At 36.3% G+C, this 10,381-nt stretch overlaps 3 protein-coding genes across 3 annotated transcripts; 1 reads left to right on the top strand and 2 right to left on the bottom strand.

Moving 5' to 3' along the window:
- Window positions 1-811: 811 nt before the first annotated feature.
- On the bottom strand, window positions 812-1,549 carry EV154DRAFT_582278 (uncharacterized protein; the record flags this gene model as incomplete). Its single annotated transcript, XM_051606674.1, has 1 exon — window positions 812-1,549. The coding sequence occupies one exon, from the start codon at window positions 1,547-1,549 to the stop codon at window positions 812-814; it is 738 nt and encodes a 245-aa protein (XP_051450727.1).
- Window positions 1,550-1,868: 319 nt separating this feature from the next.
- EV154DRAFT_571460 (uncharacterized protein) lies at window positions 1,869-2,926 on the bottom strand (the record flags this gene model as incomplete). The annotated part of the gene is made up of 3 exons (XM_051606271.1): window positions 1,869-2,162; window positions 2,224-2,454; window positions 2,879-2,926. 3 exons carry the CDS (start codon window positions 2,924-2,926, stop codon window positions 1,869-1,871), a joined length of 573 nt encoding a protein of 190 aa, XP_051450726.1.
- A 3,305-nt stretch (window positions 2,927-6,231) lies between these two features.
- On the top strand, window positions 6,232-8,544 carry EV154DRAFT_488204 (uncharacterized protein; the record flags this gene model as incomplete). Its single annotated transcript, XM_051599074.1, has 5 exons — window positions 6,232-6,271; window positions 6,645-7,626; window positions 7,824-8,016; window positions 8,112-8,178; window positions 8,240-8,544. 5 exons carry the CDS (start codon window positions 6,232-6,234, stop codon window positions 8,542-8,544), a joined length of 1,587 nt encoding a protein of 528 aa, XP_051450725.1.
- Window positions 8,545-10,381: the final 1,837 nt, after the last annotated feature.

The raw sequence follows: 10,381 nt of genomic DNA, 5'->3' as shown, positions 1-10,381 counted from the left end.
AGTAAAGGACCAATTAGGCCACTTGATTTCATGGCCATCAACCGAAGATGAATTCCGGAAGGTAAAGCATGGTTTCGAGTTCCCTTACCCGGATGATTTGTCAATTAAACGATTGCCAAATGTCATTGGAGCTGTTGATGGCAACTTAATTGTCATTCACCGACCAAAGGAAACGTCCGAGAGCTATCGTGATCGTAAGTCAAATCTCTCCGTGAATTTAACAGCTGCTGTCACTTCTGAATGCAAGTTCAATTTTGTGTATGCCGGTGAAAGCGGAAGATGTCATGACGCACACGTTCTCAGCAAAATCGATATTGCTAAGGAGATGTTGAAGAATCCTAAGAGGTACTTTTTCGAAGATGCGTATATTCTGGGAGATTCGGTGTACCCATTGAGCTACCATGTCATTACGCTGTACTCTCAGCTTGGTTCTAATCTTGATCCCAACAAAGCAAGATTCAACGCCAAGTTCAGTGCAATGCGGCAGGTTGTTGAAAGAGCATTTGGTATTCTTGTGAAGCGATGGAGATTTTTTGGACGTATGTGTACATCCAAGACCAATTACGTTTGGTCATAATTGTTAATACCAGATGTATTTTGCATACCTTTTGCATCAATGCTAATAATACGTTTCATACAACTGATGAAGAATTAGTCGAGTTGTCACTTGTTTCAGGAAGTGATTGTCCGGCAACATTTGAAACAAACACTCCTTTGGAACGAACTGCTGGATGACAACGACGAGATCTTTTAAACGTTTATGTTAACACGTTTTTGAACTAGTTTCAATAAAAATTATATGACATGAAATTTATTTCAAACCATTTTCCATCAATTCAAGAAACTTCTTGTAAAACTCCTTCTTCTCTTCAGATTCAACGTGTTGAACAACAAGAGGCTTGCTCATAATCTCCTCGAGCTTTCTTGTCATACCTTCCGTGATTTGCTTCATCTGTTCCAAAGTTTCATCTCTAGACTTCACTCGAGCTAGCTCCTTTTCTTCCTTGACAGATTTCCTCTTCTTTTTTTGTTCGCCTATGGAGGCAGAGGGAGGGAAAGAGCGAGGGGGGCAAGAATCTTCGGAGACGACAACATCATCATTGTTATCCTCGCCATCTCGAACACTATAAGCTCTTTTTAAGGAGCTATATGTGGCCTTTGGGTGAAGCTGGGGGTCCTTATGCAAATAATTATGCATTTTTTGAAGGTACCTAAGAAGTGGGCCACCTCCCGAACCGGTCGACGTAATGGTCTCCTTTTTGTTCTGATACGTTGTTTTCATAGTATCATATTTCTCGAGAAGAGCTTTTTCGGACCTGAAATAACCTTCATTGTTGGGAAGGAGGGCTTGGCGCTTGTTGTATTCCAACGTGAACGCTTTCCAATGCTGATTGTTGATTTGAACTCTGTTTGGTGACAAAATATTGTTGTGAGTATTGATAGCCAAATAGTAGTGTCCATATAATTCTGCAATATGGTACATATCATCTTTGGTATACTGTTTCTTAGTAATCTTTTCCTTTTGTTCGAATATGTTTTGTTGCTCCATGGTAATGTATTTAGGAAAAAGAAAGAAAAGAAAATTTGGATTTTTTAAAAAAATTGGAAAATATTCGTGAAATTAGAAATCATGGGAAATTTCCTTTTATATCACTTCGGTAGAATTCAGATGGATTTTTTTCATCTGAAGTTTACTGAAGTTTTTATTACACAAAATTCCATGGAAGGTAACTCCGCACTTCAGATCAGATGAAATCGGAAATATTTTTTTTGCTTGAGAACAACCTTAGAAGGTATTCGGTATCGGCGTGCTTGGCGATTTCGGAAAACATCTGTCCTTCCGGGAGTAGTATTATCTGTTGACTTGCTTATACTTTGTCAGCTTGGGTTTGCAAATTGAATCCGTGCTTTCTTGATCTGTCTTTACACGATTTGATATATGGATTCCATTTTTCTTCGATCGATGAACCGGCAACAGTAGATGAGGAAGCACCAGCAGTAGATAAGGAAGCACGAGCATTAGATGAGGAAGCTCCAGCAGTAGATGAGGAAGCTCCAGCAGTAGATGAGGAAGCTCCAGCAGTAGATGAGGAAGCACCTGCAGTAGACGAGGAAGCGCCGGCAGTAGATGAGGATGAGAAGGAAGACGCACCAGGCACAATCTACAACAGATTTTTTTACTTTACCCATACATTTATCGATATCATGTTTTTAATACTATACTTTTGGTGATTGTTTCAGTGTCAAGATTAATCTCTCTGAGGCAGCATTTGTAGCTTCATCTAAGACTTTGCTTCCAATCACCATTGCGTTCGTTGGAGATTTTGATTGTTGAAAAATTGTCATAATATCTACTTTGGCCTTGCGTGTGTATGATTTTTGTATGACATCCTCGTACACTTGCTTGAACTTTGAAGTAAAAGACTTCAAAGCGTCGTTATATTCAACAAATGTCTGAAACCAAACAATCAAAACTTCTATGTGGTTTTCATCGTTATTGATGAAGCCTTGTATAGTTTCTCTTGACCTTTTAGTTTTGACATAACACAGTGGCGGACTATGTGGTAAAAACCCGCAACATGTTGCGTACTTATACCACTTCTGGTAGCTTTTAAATACCACTTGATGCTTCTTTTTATCACAATATAGCAATCTTTCACTCAATAAGAAGTACGTAAATTATTGCATCACTTTTAACTACATTATTATTGATGCCGATGAGCCTTTATACTGTTGTGCAATCCAGAGATTCATTATATAATAAAAAACAGGGTTTAAATGAACACGTTTTTTGTTTAATTCAATTTTTATTTCGTATTTTATTTTATTTATTATATGGTATGTACATATCATCTCCAAATCGAAAAGTTAAACTTACCTCCGTAATACTTCTTGCACTTCCTATTAACGGGACAGTTAACGCCATACTAGCCTAACAGCGGCTTTTGTATACATCTAACATTCGAGAGTCCCACGAGATGTAGCGTTTTGTACATAGACCAAATCATTTATCAGCCGAAAAAAAATTGCGGCCTAAAAGAAAACGGTTATAGTCTAAAGAAAAATATATAGCCTAGAAGGAGAGATTGCTTGGCATAAACCTGTTGTTCAAGTCCAAATACGGCTCGACATCTATACAATTCTCTAAAAAAAACATACGGAAATTGAAAGGATGATTACTTTTAGAATATGGCAAATGTGTGCACAAATATTCTTGTTACTTTAAAGTATAACGACATAATAATATCAATTCGTATTTCATATGTCATGTTTACCTAGTTTGTATGATTTAACGGTATCCATTACTTAAATAACAGCACTGACAACACGAAACAGAATTCGGGGCTGCCTTAAAAAAGGTTATAAGCGAAAGAAAGGTAGAAAAACTAAGTTAACAAATTTATTAATTTATAGCAAATTATTTAAAGTGCGAATTTCGCTAAAACATCTTCTACAGTGGTTGATTGTAACACTTTTTTGTGGAAGCATATCATCCATTTTTTTACGGATATCTTCCTTATTGGTCAAAGAAGAGTTATATTACTCGTTTAAAGCTTGTTTGCCTTAATTTAACTATACTCATAAAGTTAACGATTATCCTGCAGTTCCTTCAGCTGATTGGTAAGTTGGTCGTACCATTCTCTGCAATGCGTACATAGTAGAGTGTTTTCTTATGCCGCATGCAAATGTCACCTTGTTAATTTACTCGTCCCAACTGTGTACATCGCCAATAACAAATATTTTAACATGATCTTGATAATTTGATTTAATCTTTCGCATTTTGAATTACTTTGTGAATGATATGCGCTTGTAAATGTGTGTTTCGATCTAAACTTATTCATGTATTGTTTTACATAGTAATTTTGATGGAGACGTTCGATTTTTGTCTGTAAATATTTTTACTAGGTTTGCAAATTTCAACACAATTTCTTCGTATATGAATTTAACAATTTAATCACCACGGGCATTTTTTAATGCACACATGATCGTCCAATTGGTTGAGTAATCTACAACAACTAAGATCCATCGATTGCCATTTTTGGTGGTTGGTAATTCTCCAACAATATCATGATGCCAAGACGAAAAAGCAGGTGGTACATTCAATGGTTTCCGCGGCGCATGATAGATATTCTTTTCAGCACAACTTGTACGTTGACAGGCTGGGCATTATTTAACCAGTTAGTGCTATCAAGTTACATATTTGGCCACCAAACTCGAGATTTTAGTTGATTGTAGACAGAGATTTGAATCGAATGACCAATTGCAGTATGAACGATATCAATAAATCAGCTCGTTGATGAAATGGAAACATTTTTAATTCGGTTGTATCCGTATTATTTGTATTTTTCATTATTTTGTATACATGTGGATTCTTGACAATAAATGTTTTTTGGTTTTGACTTAATTCTGATCGAAGTTGTTTGGGCCATTGGTCGGGGCATCGAAAATATATTAAGGTCTAATCTTGTATAGGAATGTCTTTGATAGATATGACCGGTTTGCTTAAGGATACGGCGAATGTATTAGTAGTAATGTTATTTTGGGTTGTATTCTATAAATATGTGGGTTGAACAGAAGTTGGAGATGCGATACACTCGGAATAATCTCTTCGTGATAGAAATTTAGGGGATAAGTTTTTCTTTTTTTTAAAACCATCAGAACAAAAAATTGTTAATTTTAAAATAGATACAATGTACATTGTATGGTCGTTTATTAATTTTCAATTGCCCGGTTAACCAGTCGGTTTTTTAATTTTCGACCGGCGGGTTGACTGGTCGTCTTTTAATTTTTGAACGGTAGGCTTAACGGTCGATGTATAAACCTTAAAAGTTGGCTGGATCGGTTGGTATTTCTAAACGTATACGACTTATATGCCGTATGAGGTGTCGGCTTAATATGTTGTCCTAACAGTTGTTCTAGTTTACCACAACAACTATCTGAGACAGATTGGGGAGCAATGTGTCACACGTATTGTGATAGGGTCGGATTTAAGCCATAAAACATTTTATCAAAGTTATAGAGAGCCTACAAGATGTAGTCTAACAAAACCATAGGGTCCTTGCGTAATCTACATTATTTGATATTTAGAAGAGATTTCGGAATATTACAGTGATAATTCATTTCTTGAGGCGTGCTTGTGGTGATCTAGCAAGGCTATAACCATATTAGAGCTATCAAAGGTTTATCCATTTTGATACCATTTGTGATATAACCTTGACAATAAATGTCAAAGTAAGAACTATAAGGATATTACATCACAAGTCTAATTTAGTACATCTGAAAAATACTTAAAATTTAGTTTAAAGCAAAGATAGTTAAGAAGACTTAACCTTTATTAGAACAAGACTAAATTAGTGGGTATGTAATGATCGTATAAATGTTTGGTTAATCAATGATAACTTCAAGATAGCACTAGAGATATGACCACAGCAGACTGTCTTTTATATAAATAATCGTATATTTCCTTTATTAATAAAGACATCTGGTAAACAGTCTCAAACTACTCCTATAGTCTTTTTATAATTTAACTTTACCTTAAAACACAACAGTGGTTAAGTAGATTTCTCGGTCGATACAGAGCATTTATTTTAGAATAAACGTTTTTCGTTAAAAAGGACAGTTGGGAAGTTTAAAGCCCGATTTCTACGTTAGCAATTTTTAGATTTTTGAAGAGAAGTCTAATTTATCGCGATAAAACGTTTAACCGGGAGATACCTGATATAATATTAGGAATTTTTCAATGTAAAACACCTCCAGGAAATCTTTGGATCTCCCCACTGTAAATGGCAAATTTTGTTTTGCCATCTTCATAAAACTTTGTGTGAAAAAAAAACAATTGGCCTCTATTAGTTTAAGAAGAACTCTGTAATAAAAAACATAATATATCCGTATTTGTGATACATGTGAAATTCATCGGGAAGATAGCGTTTTTTTTTTGTTGGAATTCGGAGCCAGAAATTAATCATTATAACATAGATGCACTGTAGTGAATACCGCAATTGTTGATTAAATAAGGATTGTAGGAATTTGTCCAACTGTTGGACGGTGGATAAAGGTATAAATAAGAGACTGTGACAATGAGTCCAATCTGATATTTGCAATATCAATGCTGTTGGTTGACCTGGATTTATCTGTCGAAGCCATATTTTGACCTTATTGTCATCACATGTAGCACCCCGAGAGAGTTGTCTCATAATCGCTTTTGTAAACAGTTTCTAGCTCAGCCGTACAATGTCTGGAAAGGTGGGTATCAACAAAGGGATTCGACGAGGTAAGTATAACTAAACATGGTAAATCCAATAATTCATGTTGGTCATTACGTATCGTTTAGCGACAAGCTCAAAAGTCTTGAACCACTGACAAATGTTAACATCGCTAATACAATATGGATCCAATACTATTTTTCTATTCTGCTATATAAGTACATTTGATCTTGAATTCAAAAAGAGTCGGGTGTGCTTGTAGTGGTAGCAAAATGGAAATTTGTTTAGTGATTCAGAAATATTTATAGGCAATTCTTGGCGCACCACCAACTGAGTTAAAATGAAAAAGATTGACGTCGATTTTTTTTTGGCTGGCGCAACCACTAGAATATGGCGCATCACCCTACTATGAAAAACAGGAAATCAATTTATGAACAAAAGTAGTTCATTTCGTTGATGATGAACAACTAATTTTTCATTTTTATTTGGTTCGTTTTGAATCATTTACTAAATTGACGGGTAAACGTGGTCAGACTCCTACTGTCAGCAAACGTCAGTTACGCACCAAAAATAATAAGGTGAAAACGAAAACAGCTGAAAGATACCACCAATCACCAGAGGAACCGGATACGTCTCAGAATCGCAAAAGAAAAACGCCCGTCAATCCGAAATCAAGCGAGAAGAGACCACGGGTGTTAGCAGCTGATGTACAATGGTGCATTCTGAACGTCAGTGATCTTACTTTAAAGGTGTTTGCCCTGGAGTATGGCCACTACAATCGCAGGCGCTGCCACGCTCGCTATAAGACAATCCTTACGAACATGTCCGAAGAAGATCATTCTCGCCTCCTTGAGGAATTTGAAAATTGGTGTCTCACGCTTGATTGCACAGTGTTTTGGAAGGAACGCCAGCGAATTCATGCTTTGGAAACTACTGCGTCCAACTGCTCCCAAGTGATCAATGATATGTTATTATCTGATTCCCAGAGCCTTTTGGAGCCTCAGAATCAATCTCCAACAGTAGAATCACCAACTCCACGTCCAACACAGGAAACAACTGCATCACAACCTATAGCAGCAACAACTACAACTGATTTGGATCAAGAGCATGCTAAAATTCGAAAAGGGAGTGACAACGAAGAGAAGCATTGGATTGTTGATGGGAACGATATTACTTCTCTTTTCCAAAAATACCGGCATCAAGCAGACATCATTCCTAAGCCTGTCCCTTTGGAATCGAACATCCAGGAGATATTAGCCTTGTCGGGTGTACTCTTCCTGGCGAATGAACAGCATAGCGAACGCAAAGTGACTGTTTTTGGGGAACAAGTGCTCAAGAATTTGCTAGAGTGTCAGACTCAATCGCTACTCAGCAAAGTGCCACACAATACCCCGAATTTACCAATGATGACTTCATGGAAATGGTGAATGTGGTATCCAATATTGACAAGGAGGGTATGTCTCCAAAAAGTGCCAATCTCCGCCTCTTGACTCTAGCCACTAGCATGGATCAATTCAAGTCTAATGTTGTCGAAGGCATTGCTGATTTGTAAATATTGTAGTGTGGTGAAAAAAAGTGCGTCTAAGTACTAATATCCTTCCTCATCTATTTTCATTGTAGGTTGGTGAAACTACCGCTTGAACCCGTCGCAGACAAGAACCAATTTGGAGAAGTAGACGTACAAACCAGGTATTATGATCCATGGCTGTCGTCCATTTTGGCAGATACTACGAAGAAGGTCGTATTACGATGGCCGAATAAGAAGGATACATCAACCACTGGCATTCGTCCAGACGCCATTGTATCTACCTTGGTCTAACGTGCCTTTGGGCAATCCCTTGGTTTCGGGGAAGTGAAGCTTGGAGCTGACAGACGAGCAACCATTTCCTATGCATGAACACGGTCAAGCTCACCGTATTATCACGCAACAGCGTATTGAAGTGGCACCATCCCATCCTCACTTCTCAAGCTTATGGTAAGAAGGAAAATGTTGCTACAGTGTTTATGGGTCATAACTATTTCAAAATGTTTTGTAGGATTTCAATTAGTTTTTTACATGACGCAAATGATACATACTAATTTCTTTACCAGGATTGAAATTGGCCGCATCACCCTGCCTGAATCATTGTCCTGCCTTCACTCGTCCGTCACACTAAAAAATATCCGTACGCTATTGCGCGTCACCCTTATATTTTGGCATTGCTGTTACCAAGCAGATTCACCAACAGTTGCCGTTGCACCTGTCAGTACGCTATCCCCAAAGGTTACATATCCAATCGAAGCCTCAACGTTTTCCTCCCTCCGCAACTCCAGATACCACACAATTATTGCAGATGATTAATAACACCACTTCAAAGTCTCGTGACTATAGCATACAGTATAATTAAAACCCATGCTATCAAATATATTTTTACTAAAAGTATTTGGACAAAGTGACCAATTAAGAAAAAACCGACTTAGCTTGACTTAAATTTATGCCTTGCATTTCTTCTCTGTCATTTGTTCATCAGAAGTATTATATTCATCTACATATTGTATACTTGCTGGCTTGGTTGATACGAAATAAAAGACGCTACTTGTTAATGTGCTAAATCACACATATAGATTAGAAATATAACAAATTCATGTCTCGTCATCACTAATATATAACAGCTAGATCATGATCATGCATAAAAAAGGAATTCGCTAAAGATGGTCACTATTTAAAGTGTCACGGTATCGTAATACTAATGTCCAAACTTAAGACAAGTTATTGTTATTATTTCTCTATTTACTATACGTAGCACTAATTGTCCAATATAGATATTGTTATGGATAGCATACTCATATTGTTAAGAGTAGCATCCTCAGCCTTGTGGTATTTAGCCATATTATACCGTAGTCGAATTAGGTTACACGATCATAATCCACAATAATTGACATTATTGTGACTACTAATAACCTCGTATAAAAGCAGAAATTAATTATTCCACTAGACGGATCCTTCTTGTCTTTTTGTTATTATAAAAAAACAATAAAGTTATCAAAAGTTTCATTTTATTTCTTGACCCTTATTTATCACAAGCCTCGTCCATTTCATTTATTAAAAACACTCTTATTTTTCCTCTTATCTTTAGTTACTTTAACATCAAAACACTCTGACAAGAATTCCAATTGATCCTATTTTTTTTTTTTTTACCTTTTTTTCTGCCAGACTATCCCCATTAAGCCTACGTTTGCTACAAAATATACAAACATCGATAAGATGTTCTATATTTAGGATTACATATTTACCCATGTCTTAGATAAAATAATCAACAGAGTGGATAAATGATCAAACATAACTACATGTTCTACCACAGCCAATTAAACATAAAAACCTTATGCATCTTTTAACAAGCCACCGTTACACAATATCTTACCGGTATTTAGTATTTTAAACAGAACAATAAGAGTGTCCCAGATCGGTTGATTCAGGGCGACGTTATTTGAAATCAATTCTAACGAGTAGAATTCATTTAATGTAAGGCGGGAAAGTAAGTATAGATTTATTACAAGACCAGAAAGGTTGACTCAACACAACTACCAGGGGAAGTTGTTCAATATAAAAAGGATCAATTATTTCATCGCAGCAGAGTTCTTTTAGTCTATTTTTACCTCCAATAAAGATATACTTTTTTCTCATTACTTTTTCATTGTAATATTTTTGTCAAATACCACAACATAGCAACAAATTGACACTAATTAAGCGTGTACCAGCAAAGTTCAACTTTCAGCCAATTAAACAAGAGTTACACAGAATTAATGGTTTTTAAAGGTTTTTGTCGATCGCGGGGATCAAATTAGAGCCCAGAGTTACACACAATTGAAGGTTTTTAAAGGTTTTAACATTTAGATAGCAACAAATGGGCCCCCGCTAATTACAGTGTGGGCCCAGCCGTTTACAGTGTGTGTGGAAAAACGGTTTGTTTGACACGGAAAAATAAAAGATAAAAAAACAGGCAGAATAAGATTAATATTGCTTGTAGGCTTTTTTATTCTTATTAAAAGTGAATCCCTCTTTCATCTCTGAAAGAAAGGGGGGTATTTATAGTTATTTAAAGCGTGGGTAAAATTATGGGCTCGTTTGTGTTCACTTGGTATTATTGGCTGTATTTACTAATGACTGATGAGCCTTATCAGTGTAGCCAATCTATTAT

This window comes from Mucor mucedo (assembly GCF_025094135.1).
Source record: "Mucor mucedo strain NRRL 3635 chromosome Unknown EV154scaffold_229, whole genome shotgun sequence".
Taxonomy (NCBI): domain Eukaryota; kingdom Fungi; phylum Mucoromycota; class Mucoromycetes; order Mucorales; family Mucoraceae; genus Mucor; species Mucor mucedo.
The sequence above is the reverse complement of the archived record's forward strand: the minus strand, read 5'-3'. Positions and strand labels throughout refer to the sequence as shown.